This window comes from Cutaneotrichosporon oleaginosum, assembly GCF_008065305.1.
Source record: "Cutaneotrichosporon oleaginosum strain ATCC 20508 chromosome Unknown ATCC20508_contig02, whole genome shotgun sequence".
Classification (NCBI taxonomy): domain Eukaryota; kingdom Fungi; phylum Basidiomycota; class Tremellomycetes; order Trichosporonales; family Trichosporonaceae; genus Cutaneotrichosporon; species Cutaneotrichosporon oleaginosum.
In genome coordinates this window covers 2,495,168-2,511,151 of record NW_027072171.1, presented here as the reverse complement: position 1 = coordinate 2,511,151, position 15,984 = coordinate 2,495,168, and the positions used below count along the sequence as shown (strand labels likewise).

The 15,984-nt window shown below is 57.8% G+C and overlaps 4 protein-coding genes across 4 annotated transcripts; 2 read left to right on the top strand and 2 right to left on the bottom strand.

Moving 5' to 3' along the window:
- Positions 1 to 2,305: 2,305 nt before the first annotated feature.
- COLE_02670 (uncharacterized protein) lies at positions 2,306 to 4,325 on the top strand (the record flags this gene model as incomplete). The annotated part of the gene is made up of 4 exons (XM_018425555.1): positions 2,306 to 2,371; positions 2,409 to 2,697; positions 2,734 to 3,897; positions 3,958 to 4,325. 4 exons carry the CDS (start codon positions 2,306 to 2,308, stop codon positions 4,323 to 4,325), a joined length of 1,887 nt encoding a protein of 628 aa, XP_018276220.1.
- A 1,570-nt stretch (positions 4,326 to 5,895) lies between these two features.
- COLE_02669 (uncharacterized protein) lies at positions 5,896 to 9,190 on the top strand (the record flags this gene model as incomplete). Its single annotated transcript, XM_018426940.2, has 10 exons — positions 5,896 to 5,962; positions 5,998 to 6,156; positions 6,224 to 6,618; positions 6,657 to 6,869; positions 6,907 to 7,058; positions 7,093 to 7,370; positions 7,558 to 7,845; positions 7,880 to 7,994; positions 8,046 to 8,740; positions 8,778 to 9,190. The coding sequence occupies 10 exons, from the start codon at positions 5,896 to 5,898 to the stop codon at positions 9,188 to 9,190; spliced, it is 2,775 nt and encodes a 924-aa protein (XP_018276221.1).
- A 326-nt stretch (positions 9,191 to 9,516) lies between these two features.
- Positions 9,517 to 10,820, bottom strand: COLE_02668 (uncharacterized protein; the record flags this gene model as incomplete). Its single annotated transcript, XM_018424173.2, has 3 exons — positions 9,517 to 10,419; positions 10,520 to 10,748; positions 10,795 to 10,820. The coding sequence occupies 3 exons, from the start codon at positions 10,818 to 10,820 to the stop codon at positions 9,517 to 9,519; spliced, it is 1,158 nt and encodes a 385-aa protein (XP_018276222.1).
- A 1,989-nt stretch (positions 10,821 to 12,809) lies between these two features.
- On the bottom strand, positions 12,810 to 14,416 carry COLE_02667 (uncharacterized protein; the record flags this gene model as incomplete). Its single annotated transcript, XM_018424174.2, has 3 exons — positions 12,810 to 13,054; positions 13,091 to 13,871; positions 13,910 to 14,416. 3 exons carry the CDS (start codon positions 14,414 to 14,416, stop codon positions 12,810 to 12,812), a joined length of 1,533 nt encoding a protein of 510 aa, XP_018276224.2.
- Positions 14,417 to 15,984: the final 1,568 nt, after the last annotated feature.

Sequence of the window (15,984 nt, the reverse complement as noted above, 5' to 3'; positions counted from 1 at the left end):
AGTGCGAGTAATATGTTGATGACAATTTTGCTACATTTGCCGGGTGGCGGGGCCAAGCGTTGTGCTGAGGGGCGGCGTTGCGTCATGACGTGGTGTCGCTAACTTCCGAAAATATTGCTGCTCGATCTTTTAGGTGAGCCGCTGGCAGCGCTGCACTGACGGTGAGCACGAGGCTATAAGCGATGGCGGCGTGATGGCAGAACGATGGCAGAATGCTCCAAGAGGCGCAGGAGGGCTGAAGGGTCCAAACAAGGATGCATCGGCCCGAAGTGCATGGCTCAGATCGTGTGGCAAGGCGATCGCGCGCCAAGTTACCGCAAATCGGTACCGACGGACCCAACTTCCCTGTAATCCCTATCTCTTTCGCACAATCCTGAGAGCTCGCCAGCTCGCTCCCCTTGCCCCTGCGCGTTTGCCTTTTCCCCCGGCGCGTAATAATGCATCCATTCAATTACTCAACGAGTTCCAGTACTGTACGCCCACATGATCACCCTCACTTCCGCCGACGCCCCTGACGTCCCGCATCACAGACACCAGAAGGGTCCCGGCCACGGGCCTGCCGGGGCCGTCTGTCGGCCTCTCGGATGTTGGAGCCAAGCGTCCCTCGGCGATTCCCTGTGCCCTGGGGCCTCAATCGATTTCTTCATTCCATTGGCCACTAATTGCCACGTCATTCGACCTTTCATCGAACGAACTCGATCTGATTCCGCCATGTTTGCGCTGCGCGCGACCAAGTCTCCCACGGTAGTCTCATGGACATAAATTCAAACCGTGTCAATGGCAATGTCCGGATGTACGGATGTAGGAATGGTGTGGACGAGACTTTATTCTCTCACGCAATTTGAATTCGGCTACTAGTACATGATTAACTCCTGTTGTAATGAGGCATATGAGACGCTTGGTGGGCGCTGCGTCCAATTGTCGAAATGGCGCACCTTGGCCACCCCACTTCTCTTGCACTTGGCACATTCTCCCGCAGGCCCGCAGGCTTCCTTCCTGTCCCCCTCCGTCACCATCTCTGTCACGCTCATGCGTTCATCTACATAATCTCCGCTCGCCCCTCTCCGATCGCCGTCGCACACAGCACAGCCAGCGCAATCCACCACGCCGCTACACAGCTATACATGTATTCTTGTACTACTCAAGTCAAACGATGCAGAAGATTTTAGATGAGCCTGTTCTCGCATGATCTCGCAGACCCGAGTCGGGACGGGCCTAACGGGTCTCGAAGAGCCCAAAATGGCGCCGGGAGGTACGCCAAGCCCAAGTGTGGCTCGTATGCAGGCTCTGCAAGGGGAGGGTTGGCGCGGTTTCAGGCGCTCATGACCGCGAGCCGTGTCGCGGCAGCCCTGACTAAGCACGAGATGCACGAGAGTGGCGCCTGTGCCGAGCTTCTGACAGCTGTAGAGCTGCTGTGAGGTGTACGGTGTTGAAGCGCAATGCGGATCAGCCAGTGCGGTGCGGTGTACGGTGTACGGTGTACGGTGTACGGGCGTACGGTGCGTCAGATGAGCAAGCAAGCCAACCAGTGGCCAAAGTGGGCGGACGGATAAAGTGAGGCACTCCCCCACCCAGGAAGGTTCACTTTCCCCCCCTTGTCATTGCACCACGCAACCCACGCCCACAGCCAACCCCACCCCACTAAACAGCACCGCCACTACTCGTATTATTCATCTGCCAACACTCCACAGCTCCCCAGCCCTACCGTGCGCCATAGCGCCATCAGCGTCAGCCGTAAACACTTGAACATAACAACCTCGGCCTACATCTACTGCGCTACTGCACTACTCTCGCGCTCGCGCAACAAGATAGCCTTCAACTCGGGCCCCTCATCTCGCAGACGCCTACCTCTTCCACTCTTCCCTTCTCACTTCGCCCACTCTCTCACCCATCGCACAAGCTTCCACTTTCCAGCTTGCCCTCTCACGTCAAGCTGTGTCAGCACCTCAATCCTCGCTACCCGCTGCTTCCATCAACGGCCTCACAAGGACATACGCTGGCGCCCCACCAACGCTTTCTATTTGTAACCTAAAAGCGTCACCCAGTAGCCTGTCTAGCTAGTTCCATTCGCGCTCGCCTAGCGTGCTGGAACAAGTTGTGAGTGGCGATTTCGCGATCAAACTCACGTCTAACACCAGACATCTCACCTTCTACTGCCGCCTAACAGCCTCGATTGTCCACACACGTCTCCGGCGTGTTAGTCATCAAGGCCGTGTCCAGACGTTATATTTGAACTGCGCTTTCGTCTCGCTCCCGCTCACATATCTCACCTCTCACCACTCTCTCCACACCCATAACCGCTCGTATGCCCGTTGTCGACGGCCTGCCAGAAGCTAGCGACGACGACTCCAAGCCCGCCGATAGAAAAATGGTGAGCTCGATTGATTGGTTGCATGCTGATGTGAAAGACAACCTCCGATCACATAAGTAACGATGCCACGCCGCAGGTGGCCGCCATGCTGCAAGCACAGCGTGCTGTCGCCGACGCGCCTCTCAGCTCACCCTCCCTTGTCCCGTCTCCCACCCAACCGGTGACTCCTGACTCTGGCACCATCTCAGTGGCCGAGCTAGCTGTCCCTCTCCCAGACATCAATGTCCGCCGGACGCCTGACTCGACCGCTCCTCCCACTGGTCCCGCGAGCGCCTCTACTGGCCCTCACGAGCTCCCACCGGACTCTGCGTTCACTGCGCCAAAGTGTAAGTTGAAGCGACAGCCGACAAAACTGACCGTAGTCCGTCCCATTCCAGCGACATCCGACCACAGTGTAATAGACGCAGCCGGCCAGGGCGTCCAGGCGCAACTTGCTATGAAGATCCCGCCACCCTCCTCTGCGCCCATGTCGCGCAACGCGTCCGGCATGGGATCCGGGGAGCGCATTCAAGTTCATGCGCCCACGCCCGTCTCAGCTGTCCCTCCTCCTATCCCCGAGCCTGTGCCTACGGGTCGCCAGTCGCGCGCCCAGTCAGTCAGCAGTAACCGCGGCGAGAAGAAGGGCTTCCTCGCGAAGATGTTCAACCATGAGCCAAAGGACAAGTCGGGCGACATATCGCCCCCGCTCACCCCCGCTTCAGACTCTAGACCGCCATCGCGCAATAGTAGCATCAAGCGCAAGGATGAGCCCGCCGCCCCTTCCATACAGCGCCGCCTCTCCGAGCGCTCGGCGTCGTCTGTCGGTGGTGGGGACGGTGGTGGTTCCAAGTTCACTCTCAAGGACCTGCTCGGCGGCAACAAGGACGGCAAGCTGTCCCGCCGCCCCTCGGGTTCCGCCCGTGGGTCTGATCGCGGCTCCACAAAGGGCAGCGAGGGTGGTGACGGCAACAGCACTGCTTCTTTGCTGAAGAAGTATGGAGTCTGCGACAAGGCCGCCATTGGCAAGGGTGCCACGGCTGTCGTTCGTCTCGCACACAAGTGGGACCGCCGCGAGGAGAAGCTGTACGCTGTCAAGGAGTTCCGCAAGCGCCGCAAGAACGAGACCGAGAAGGACTATGTCAAGAAGCTCACTTCCGAGTTCTGTATCAGCTCCACGCTTCACCACATCAATATTGTTGAGACGGTTGACCTCGTTCAAGACGAGCAACAGCATTGGTGCGAGGTCATGGAGTATTGCCCTGGTGGTGACCTCTACGCCGCTATCAAGAAGGGCGGCATGTCCTCGGCCGAGGTCGAGTGCACCTTTAAGCAGATCCTTCACGGCATCCAGTACCTACACTCTATGGGTGTCGCTCACCGCGACATCAAGCCGGAGAATCTCTTGCTGGATGGCCGTGGCCACGTCAAGATCACCGACTTTGGCGTTTCCGACGTCTTCCGCATGTGTTGGGAGAAGAAGACTCATCTGTCCAAGGGATTGTGCGGCTCCGAACCCTACATTGCACCAGAGCTCTTTGAGCAGAAGGGTGAGTAATAGCGCTGACAAGCTTGGTCGCTATCACATCCGTTTCCAGGCTGACAGACAGAGTACGACGCGCGCCTTGTCGATGTTTGGGCAGCCGCTATCGTTTTCTACTGCATGCAGTTCCAAGAGCTGCCGTGGCGCGTGGCAAAGCCGACTGATCCCACCTTCTCGACCTACCTCGCACAATATTACCCGTCGGGCACGAGGCCTGAAGGCGCGCCGGCGTGCCCGCCTCCTCTCAACAATCTTATTCCTCGCGAATGTCGCCATGTGGTGAAGCACATGTTGGATCCCGACCCGAAGACGCGCTGGACCATTGACGAAGCCCTCAAGGACAAGTGGATGCAGTCGGTCAAGGTCTGCGTCGAGGGCGAGTACAGCGATCACTCGCACACCACGGTCGGCTTGGATGTTGTCCGTCTCCAATAGATTATCATTATTACTTGTGCTCTGTGTTTCGTCCGGCCTTCTACTCCTCCTCCTGTGACGAGACTGCGACTCTAGGGATATATACCATGTTGTTGCACAGTTATGAATCACGTTCGTATTAAATTGTAGAAAGGAGAGGATTTGAGTGTGGTGTTTTTTGTGGCGTGGGAGTCATCTTGCGCGAGCGGCACCCCGTGCGAGATCGCCGAGGCTGGGGCGGAGGCGCGTGAGGGGCCGCAGCCGCAAGGGGGTTGGTTGGATGGCCGCCGAACATGGAGGCCGCGGATCAGGGCCTCGGGACGCCACGTACGCCATGAAATTCCTTGTCCTCCTCCTCGTGAATGCTTCTCGCGATTCCCACAGTCACGATAGCTTGATGATTGAAGCGATTAAACCGACTTGAAGCACTCGATCCTCGAGGACGACGTCATCGGGCAGCCTGCCGACTTTGTCAGATGCCATGATCGCCATGAGAAGTGTTTCATGATCGGATCGAATGTGTCGATATGTACGCAAAGGACGTGCGGTGCGGACCGTTGGAAGACGACATACGACGTCAGACTGGGCGCAGGCGCGGCTCGGTAGCTCGGGAGGGATGGCACGGATGAGGCGCCCCCAATCAAGAGGCCAAGACGGGAGGGAATGATAAATGCCGCCGGGATAAACCATTACTCATGGTTGGATTTGTGTCATAATGACTGCATTACAAACAAGATATAGAGAACAATGGTATTGTTGGCGAGCTGGCGAGGGCATCCAGGGTATGCAGGGCAGCAATATGAGTAGGCACTGGAAATGACGAAAGTGGTGGCATTCAATCAGCACCTCGAGCAGTTAGCAACGCCATGCAACGGAGCTACTGAAGTCAGCTGGTCAGAGCAATGCGCCATACGCGCCGTGTCGCTGGGTAGCTGCTGTCCTCTACAGCTCTAGCATCTCAGAGCGTCCTGCAATTTATCTTGCCCAGTCTTTTAACACTCTAGCGATTCTTGGCCCGTGGCCAGGGAATGCAGATGGCAGATCGCGATCTGCAAGAGTGCAGTGCTTGAGCGCTCAAGGTCCCAAGCGCTGTGCTCTCCGCGCATGTGCGTCCAGTCCTGCCTCGGCCTCGTGCCTCGCAGACCGGAGCTTGCATGTCACGACGCGATTCGATCATTTTGTCCAAATGTCAATGTCGGCTGTGGCTTGCCGCATGCCGCTGGCGTGAGTCTCGTCTCGCGCCTCTGCCTGCATACCTGCTCGTTCGTTCTGAGCGTCTTCTGCCGTGCTATGCCGTGCTGCGTGCTGGCCTGCTGCCAATCTGCCAATCAGTTCTGGACCTGCCCCAAGATCACAATCCTAACCCCCACCACACGTCCCTGTCCCCGCGCCCCTCCTCTTCTTCCTTTCTTCCCCCTGGGCCCCTTGCCGTCCTACATGCCTCACACGCTATCGCTCCGACCTCGCCGACCTCGTCACCCCCACGTCCTCCTCGCTTCCTTGCATCTCATCTATAACTCATCTCTCATTCTCCATTCACTCTTCCTCTCTTCCCCCCCCCCCCCCCCCCCTTCTCCACAAGCTGGCCGCCATGTCCAAGCCCCAGCTCACAAAGGAGAACCTCAACCGCGTCGCGCCAGAGCGGCGCATGTCGCAGTGTGAGGTCTTCCTCGCACTTCCCAGCTAACAGAAGCGTCGACGCCGCCCGGCTCGCGCACGCCGAGTCTGCATCAGCCTGCGATGTCGCGCCGCAGCTCGATCAGCGCCGCCGGCCCTAACCACGCTATCGACACGACGCAGATCGGTGTGCCAACTCCGCGCCGGCCCAAGGCTCACCAGCGTTCGCTCACTGGTTAGTACACTAATCCGTCCCCCTATCCACCCATCCATGACGGAGCCCGGTCACTGATTTAATACAGGCTCGTACTTCCCCACCGCTGGGATGGGCGGCAAGGTCATCGACGAGAGCCCCATTGGCGATCCCAAGGTTTGGAAGGCGGCGCTCGAGGCCAACGACGTCGACACCCAGGACACCCAGCAGGTTGCCAACACCGTCGTCCGTCATGTCACGACCACCCTCGCACGTCAAGCCGCTAATCTCGACGAGCTCGCCGCTTACCAGGCCACTGCGCTGTCGGTACGCGACCAGCTCCTCAAGCGTTGGAACGAAACGACGACATACCACACTAGAAGCGCGCCCAAGCGTGTGTACTACCTCTCCATCGAGTGGCTCATGGGTCGCTCGCTCGACAATGCCGTCCTCAACCTCGACATGCGCAACACTTACGAGACGGCGACGCAAAAGCTTGGCTTTGTGAGTCACATCTCAGCTCGGACCTGACTGACCCAAAGAACTTTGAGGATCTCTTGAACGAGGAGCGCGACGCAGGCCTCGGCAACGGTGGCCTCGGCCGCCTCGCCGCATGCTACATTGACTCGATGGCTACCCTCAACCTGCCCGGCTGGGGCTATGGCCTGCGGTACTCGTACGGCATTTTCAAGCAGCTCATCTCCAACACTGGCGAGCAACTTGAGGCGCCGGACCCGTGGCTCGACCGTGAGAATGTACGTTGCCCTAAGATGATGCATGCTCACCCCCAAGCCGTGGGAGATTGCCCGTATCGACGTCGCCTACCCCATCCGCTTCTACGGCCGTGTTGAGGCTGTGCCCAACACCGATAGAGCCGTCTGGTCCGGCGGCATGGAGTGTCTCGCCGTCGCGTACGATGTGCCCGTTCCAGGATTCGGAACCAAGTGAGCTGGAAGGAAGGCTGACAACTAACAGCAGAAACACGGCCAACCTCCGCCTCTGGGGCTCGCGTCCCATCCAGGGCTTTGACCTCAACTCGTTCAACGCGGGCAACTACGAGGCGTCCGTCCAGAGCTCGTCGGAGGCCGAAAACATCACCCGTGTCCTTTACCCCAATGACAACATGTACTCGGGCAAGGAGCTGCGTCTGAAGCAGCAGTACCTCTGGTGCTCGGCGTCGCTTCAGGACATTCTTCGCCGCTATCAGAAGCTGGATCTCCCGTGGGAGCAGCTCCCAGACTATGTCGTCATTCAGAGTGAGTCACGCCTGGGGGAGGAGCCGGGAGAAGCCGCGGGCGCGTCCATATCGGGAGAAGGAGTGCTGGAAGGGCAAAAGTGCACTTGAGCGCCTCGAGGGGTAGGGCGCGCCCTTGCTCCTGGCAACAGGTTCTCGCCTAGAGCTTGGAAGCCTGTTTAGGATCGTGAGGCATTAGCTGACTGCAGTGAACGACACGCACCCTACCATCTCCATTGTTGAACTCATGCGCATTCTTATCGACGAGGAGGAGGTGCCATACGATGTTGCCTGGAAGATCACGACCAAGGTCTTCGCTTACACCAACCACACTGTCCTGCCCGAGGCGCTCGAAAAGTGGCCCCTGCCTCTCTTCGAGAACATGCTTCCTCGCCACCTGCAGATCATCTACCGCATCAACCTCGAGTTCCTTAACGAGGTTGCCAAGCGCTTCCCGGGTGACATGGACCGCATCAAGCGCATGTCGATCATCGAGGGTAGGTGGCCTTGCGTGCTCCACTGACATGTCAGAGGGACCGACCAAGTTTGTCCGCATGGCCAACCTCGCTATTGTAGGCTCGTTCAAGGTTAACGGTGTCGCCGAGCTCCACTCGCAGCTCCTGCAGTCCACCATCTTCCGCGACTTGTGAGTTTCTCCCCTCGGCATTTCGCTTTGTGCAGAGCTCACTCTCTCTAGCGTCGAGTTCAAGGGCCGTGACAACTTCACCAACGTCACCAACGGCATCACCCCTCGCCGCTGGCTGCTCCAGTGCAACCCGAACCTCGCCGAACTTATCACTCAGACGCTCGGCTCAGACCACTGGCTAGTGAACCTCAAGCAAATTGCGCAGCTCATTCCGATGGCCGAGGACGCTGCCTTCCGCAAGAGATTCCGCGACATTAAGATGGAGAACAAGGCGCGTCTTGCCGAGCTCCTGGAGAACGAAATGGGCATCTTCGTCGACATCAACTCGATCTTCACCTGCCAGATCAAGCGTCTCCACGAGTACAAGCGTCAGACCCTCAACATCTTCGGCGTCATCTGGCGCTACCTCCAGATCAAGAAGGCGACTCCCGCGGAGCGCAAGAAGATGGTTCACCACACGACCATTTTTGCCGGCAAGGCCGCGCCAGGTTATTACATCGCAAAGCTCGTCATTCGCCTCATTGTCAACGTTGCCAAGGTCGTCAACGAGGACCCCGAGGTCGAGGATCTCCTCCGCGTGGTCTTCGTTCCCGACTACAGCGTCTCGATTGCTGAGGTTCTCATTCCTGCTGCCGACGTTTCGGTCCAGATCTCGACCGGCGGTACCGAGGCCTCAGGCACTTCGAACATGAAGCTTGGTCTCAACGGCGCCCTTCTCCTCGGTACTGTTGACGGTGCCAATATCGGTGAGGTTTGAGGATCTTGAGACCTGCTAACATCCAGAGATTGCCGAGGATGTCGGCGAGGAGAATGCGTTCCTCTTCGGTCACCTCGCGGCCGATGTCGACGCCGTCCGCTACTCGAACGCGTATCAGCCCACGCCTTTGGAGGAGCGCTCGCCCGAGCTCGCCGAGGTGTTCAAGGCCATCCAGAGCGGCATGTTCGGCGATGGGCACGTTTACGACCCCGTCCTCAAGACCGTCTATGACAACGATTACTACCTTGTCTCAAATGACTTCGGCAGCTACCTGGCCGCTGAGAAGCTCGTCGACGAGCTCTGGCAGGACCAGGAGGAGTGGACCAAGAAGTCTATCCGCACGGCGTTTGCCATGGGTGACTTCTCGTCTGACCGCTCGATCCAGGACTACGCCGACTCGATCTGGTCTCTCGAGCCTGACCCGGTTCCCGACAACTGATCTGGGTGAATGTAGATTAGATTGTCTCTCGTCTCACTACATCTGTCATTGCGCAAAGAATATGAATCACTTGCTTGTTGTGAACACTCCTTGTCAGGTTGCTTGCCGTCGAGCTCCCGCCCTCTACGTGACATGGGGTGGGGCCGCCCCGATCCGCAAAGGCCAGAGATCAAGGACAGCATCAAGTGCTGTAACGACGTCCACGGTGGCCCGCCTTATGGAGTTTTATCCTCCCAATGAAACGGTTGCTCGGCCCATGGAACTGAGCGTAATTCCAACATGACAGGCGGCATCGCTGGATCACACGAGCCTGCATACCCAACTCTTCAGAGCCTTGCGTCCTCTACTCCAACTCGCCCAACCTTCTCCATGCCTTGGGGAAGGATGTAACCGCCCTGCCTGCGAGCTTCGTCGAAGATCTCGAGCGTTTCGCTGGTGTACTTGTGCGATACGAGCTCATTCTCAATCCGCCCGTCACGAATATCTCGCGCCACCACGTCCGCCTCAAAGTACAGTCCAGTGCCGGGGAACGAATACTCAAACATCTGTGGCTCACCCCACTTGCCCGGCGTTTGAGGGGTCTGACCGGGCGTGTATTTTGTCACGCTAAATTTGGTGATGCGGCACAGAACATCGTGGATGACGACCTCACCATCGGTCCCACTAATTGTGGCCGTGTGCTCGCGCGGCATACGCGCATTAAAGCTCAGGTTGCAGACGGCACGAGCCCCGAGATTGGCGTAATCGAGAATGAGGGTTGTGTCGAGATCGGTACCCATACGCGTTTTGCTCATTGCACAAGTCACTTTGGGCGCGGCACCCTTGTTCGCCGGATTGTCGGTGAGAGCCACACGCGCCGGTACCATGCCGTATGCCCCGATGTCTAAGAGAGGCCCGCCGGCCGCTGCGAGTCCTATGATCCTGTGATCGTCGGGCAAGACGTTGTAGTTCGGCACGGAAAAGTTGGAGCTCACGGCCTGTATGTCGCCGATGACTTTCTCTTCGTGTAGCTTGGCACGTAGAGCAACAACTGCGGGCTGAAATGCGGTCCAAAACGCCTCCATCAAGAACAGCTGCTTCTCCGTCGCTAGAGCGACGAGCTCCTGCCACTCGGCAGCATTGAGCGTCGCAGGCTTCTCAACGAGCACGTGCTTGCCCGCGTTCAAAGCACCCTTGACATCTTCATAGTGCGTTGGATGCAGTGTGCCGATGTAGACGATGTCGACATCCTGGCGTCAACGCGAACGGGCCGGAGAAGGATACAGGCGCGAGGCGCGTGGAGTCTTTCGCCTGGACACCTCTGACCCAAGCCATCGTTGTCAGACATACCTTCCTCGCGAACAGGTCCGCGTACCCGCCAACGGCCACAGGCGGGGGCCGCAGCCCCTGCTGCTGTGCAGTCGCACCCTTCGCCAGGTGTTTCTCAATGAAAGCAGCTGCGCGAGCCTTGTCGCGGGCGCCCACCGCCGCAACGCTGTGGAGTACATCCTTTACCTCTGGACGGGGGAGGGCGAGGTCTGCCACAAACATGGACGAGATCCAGCCTGCACCGATGATGCTGGTGTCAGTTGGCGCCGGGACAGGTAAGGGAAGCTGTGACACACCCCCAGGAGGCAATGAACGGTGCCATAGTGCCTGCGAACGAATGGAAAGGTGAAGACCAAAATACTGAGCGACGAGAATCGAGTAAGAAGAGGGAACTTTAAACAGTAAGCGGCATCGAGCAGCTACGTTGGGGATATTGATCATATGAGCGCATGAGGCCGCGATATTGGCAGCACACCTTGTTGAACTGTTCATCTCCACCTCCCCACATCGGTGCATTCCGCTGTCGGCCCGAAGTTTTGCCGTAACTTATGAGGCCGCGTGTGAGCGCCGCTCTCACATGCTCCATCTAGCGGAAATAACTGACATGGTTGCGCTTGCGGGCACTGGACGTAAACAAAGGCTACAGATTGTCGAGTCTAGCGTAATCAAATCATGATGTAAGATATCAAGAGACACATTGATTGGGATTGATAGGCCGCATCAAAGCTGCAGGTCCACCCGCCTAGTGTCTACCACGCCTGGTAGTGCCAGGCCAGTGTCAGAACATGGCACTACACCCTCTCGTCCTTCTCGTGGATCATCTCCGCAACTTCTGCCTTACGATCTTGCCGGGCGTTCGCCATACTAAGGAATACCTGGAGTTAACTTTGCGCTGCTATCACCACCCACTGTCCACAAAATGCCTGCACATTGCTGAGCTGGAAGACGGTAGGGCAGCGGGATGATGCCAAAGTTGACGGCCTGGAACGCGGGCCACACGGTCCAGTTGGTCTTCAGCGCCATCATGTACACGTCGTCAAACTTCGTCTTAATCTCAGGCACGCTTTTGCCTTCGAGCACGCCGATGACGGAGAGAAATGTTGCAAGCTGATGTCAGGCCCAACCGTGTCACTCCTTTGAACGTACGCCGACGGGCGCGCTGCGGTCAGAGGACGTCCAGCCAAGAGATGGCAGAGCAGGAAGCCCGCGCACTCACAACAACACTTGGTCCGCAAGCACCCGCTTCGCCACCGCCGGCACAGGACTGCCAGCCTTGGGGAAAGGAAAGATGCGGTCGAGCGCCATGAGCCATTTGCCTGTCGTCAGCGGCGCAGGCGCCCGTCACTCACCTAAAAACGGCCCCATCGCGAATCCAAACACCGCGAACCGCGCAGTCCGTGCAGGATCCCATGGGTCACACCGCCCATGCTGCTTGTAAGAAATACCGGCGTTCACACCTTGGGCCTGTTGTCAACACATGGTATGAAGAGGTGGAAGTCCGCAGAGTTGGATGACGAAAAAAGTTTCCGTCTAGCTGCATGCATCTTGCGGTCCGATAGACACTTGGCCAGACGGATAGTCCGACAACGCTGACGCTCTGCGTGTACGTGTGCATGGGCGTAGCGTCCAATGAATCCACTTACAATGAGGTCTCCCGTGGTCTGCAGTGTCCCATTCGCCAGGACGAGCGTGCGCATTGGATATACTTCGTAGCTGTGTGCGTAGAACGCATTGAAGCGCGATATGAGCGCTAAGGTGAGCGGTCACAGATAGTAATGGAGGAGGGGAGGGCATCTTCTCCTCGCCCATTGCCGAGGCCGCATGAGTGTTGAACATGCGCGCAAAGAGAGGGGGTCGTTCCATCGTGCAGACGCGAGCATGATCTCGACGTTGCACTCACCTGCGACCATGTTTCGAACGTGTTGAGTTAAGAAGATGTAGTCGTGACTTTTCCTCAGTAGGGGTTAGGATCGGCGACTCATCTTTGCTCGGCGCTGGGTGCGGCGGCGACAAGTTTAGAGTGACGTCAGGGGCGGTCTGATCCGCCACCCTCTCAACTCCACCTCGCTGGTGTTATCAACCCAGGCACAAAGCGAGCTCAAAGTAATTATATACCCATTGAAACAATACATAGCGAACATGCTGGCGGCAGTGGAAACAGCCGGTCGCCTGTTGAGGGTAGGATACAGTGGGGCACACAGATCGAATACCTGTGGGTGCTACTCGGTGAATGAGCTCCCACAGGACTAGGCGACAGCAATACTGAGTGAAAATAGGAAAGGGGAGGAAATGCGAGTGATCTCGCCGCCATTTACAGCGCCTTCTCGGACGCGCGCCTCTGGAAGTGGGCCTCGGATTGGCGCCTCACGGCAACTTCGACGTCCTGCACCTCCTCCTTGGGGGGGCCGGTGTAGTTCTTGCGGCCCCAGACAAAGTACCAGATTGAGGCGATGCCGACGAATGCCACGAAGACAACAGGCGCGTAGTTAACACTGGCGGGCGTGACTGGCAATACCGCTGGCATGCAGAACAGGGGCAGGGCAAGGAGAGACCAAGCTGATGTCAACGACCTGTCGGCACGGAGCTACTCACCAACAGCAATCGTGTTCACGATCCAGCCGAACTTGCCGAGAGGAAACTTGGCTGCGGCCGTGACCTGGCGACGCTTCTCGAGCATGGATACGAAGATGGGGGTGGCGTACGAAGCTGTGAGGGCAATGACTCCGACGCCCGAGAAGGCGTTGAAAGCCTGGGGCGACCCAAAGTAGATGACACCGAGGATAATCTGGACGGCCATTGAGAGCATCATCGCATTGAGGGGAACGTCCAGCTTGGTGTTGACCTTGCTCCATAGCTTGGAGCCAGGGATAGCACCGTCACGAGAGAACGCCCACGTGCAGCGTGAAGCAGCAGTGGTGCAGGCGGTGCCACAGAGGAGGCCAAGAATCATGATTGGCATGAGAAGAAGGAAAGCGCCAACAGATGAGCCGACGGCAGACTTGATGATGGTCGGGACAGGTTGGCCCGAGGCGAGGCTGACCAACTCTGTCAGGTCCGGAAGGACGAACATGAGGGGGACGAGGAAGAGGAGACCGCCGAACGTGTTAAGACAGATGGTGAGGACCATGGCCTTGGGAACCTGGGTGGCAGGAGCCTGTACCTCTTCACACATGCTAAGAAGCATGCCGGTCGACGACGTCGCGTACGCTGCGTGGAGGAGACCAACGCAGTAAGACCACCCGGCGGGCCAGCCCGACGAGGGCTCGAAACCGCCCAGTGCGAACGATGCGGGGCGGCGGCCGTTCTTTGCGACGGAAAGGATCGTCACGCAAATGCAGATCAGCGCGAGGAAAGTCCAGGCGATAGCAAAAGTCTGTGCGCATTCAGCTCAGGATCGGCAAGGTTACTCACGTCAAGGTATGGGAGCCACCGGTTGCAAGTAGCCGAAATAATGTTGCACAGAACGGTGATGGCAACAAAGACGAGGAAGATTTCGTACGTTTCGGCTTCCCAGATGCCCACACCAGGCTCCTTCTCAAAGACGTTGATGCACGCAACATAGAAGAGGGTCGTTCCGAACTGGACGGCGAGCGTGATTGTAATGTTGCCGACAACATATGCCCAGCCGCAGATGTAGGCCGCAACGCGCTTGATGCCATGCGGGGCGAGCATGAAGGTCTGATAGTAGACACCGCCAGCTGTGGGATACACCGAGGTAATTTCACCGAGGGAAGCGGCGACGCACAGAATAATCAACGAGACAAGGACCCAGCCCCAAACGACGACAGCGGGGCCGCCGCCTTGGAGTGGGTAGTAGAGAGTGGTGGCGAGACCGTAAGGAATAGACGCAAGAACGAAAGACATGAAGGCGGCCTGAAGCGTTGAGCGTGAGCGTACCAGCTCGGGTTTGTAGCCCATCTTGGCGAGGAGGTCATCGGCAGAGTCGACGGCCGTGCGCTCCGACAGGGAGGCAGTCGCGTAGGCGGCATCATGGCTGATGCTGCCGTCGCGATTGTGGATAGAGGAGACCATGATTGAAGTGGACAGCTGCTTGGGGGAAAATCCATCATCGCGCGACCAGCCTGAGCTTATGTGGAGAGAGACGGACACAAGCAGTTCGTAGGGCCAGGTGTTTAGATAGTGCTATCTTATTGGATAACGGCACAACACCCACATGAAACGGGGGCACATTGGGAACCAAGATCCTCGTCTACCAGGTTTTTCCTCGGCACTCCTCCATTTCCCCTGTACAGCTGTGCTCCGCGCTCCCCACTGCAGATGGGAGGGCAGTGTCGGAGTGCATGACTGACCGTCCTCGTTTCGATCACGCTCCGACAACCCGACAACCGGTTCTGAGAGTCCAAGCTTCAGCCACCCCGGTGGCGCCCCTCCTGGCTCACAGCAAACAGGCCTTCGGCTTGGCGTCTGCAGATGTTCCTGAATCAGTTATCTCTACAATCTATAAACCCACAACCAAGTGGGCTGAGAACACAAGGAGTGTACATTTATTGCATTTGCTCACACGAGGGCATAAAATATCATGGGTGGTGACAACAAAGGCCTCCATTGACCACAGGGGGGGCGGTTGCCAAGACGCTGGTGTCTGCGCATAATGCCTCCGAGTGCCCACAGACGTCCATGTGTTGGGCGATACGTGCAGACAGAGGCACACCTTTCGTGTCCCGCCAGGGACCATCTTGCAGATATTAAGGGCTTCGGAGATTTCGATAGCCCTCCCAAGCCTCCTCGTCACAGGCGCCACCCCGTTTTCTGTTCAAACTCTCCTGTGCTGAGACAAAACCTGGCATCTACCGCAGATAAATGTAAACGAGAGCATGATGATGTGTACCCCGTCCAGATGCGAGATGCGGATCTCTTGACGGGCAGATCAGGCAAGATGGCGAGAATGCGGAGCGAGAGCCGCATTTAGCTGTGTCGATCGAGAGCGTTGAAGGCACATGACCTATGATCCGAGGCCCGGCGCCCAGCAGCCAGCGAGCGGAGAGTGACGTCGCATGCACTTGCGAGTGTGCGAACAAGCCGTGAGCTGCGCGGGGTGGCGCCAGCCAGTTCGCAAGCAATCAGGGAGCGGCGGGGGCCGATGGTTCTGTCGTCGGCGCGTCTCGGCATTTCCAGTCTCCGGTCACACCAACGACCTTGACCGGTCAACTCAGTCACGAGGCCCTGCAACTGCACAATTACCCCTGGGCCGTTGTGCTCAGCTAACGACCTCGCGCGTCTACGTCATTTGGATTGCAAGCAGTCAGTCGCGATAGGACGCATAGGGTGACAAGGAATGCAGGACATGCCAAGTATTTTGGTACACCTCTTTGATGTCGTATCGGCCGCCGATCGTACCCGGGGACACGCGACTTTGACCCCGCACCTTCAGATATCAACGTGAGAGCCACGTGGATTGTCCTCCACTCTTTTCGGCATCATTGTTGACTGCCTTGCATGGGCTCTCTCCTCCATCCTCCTACGTT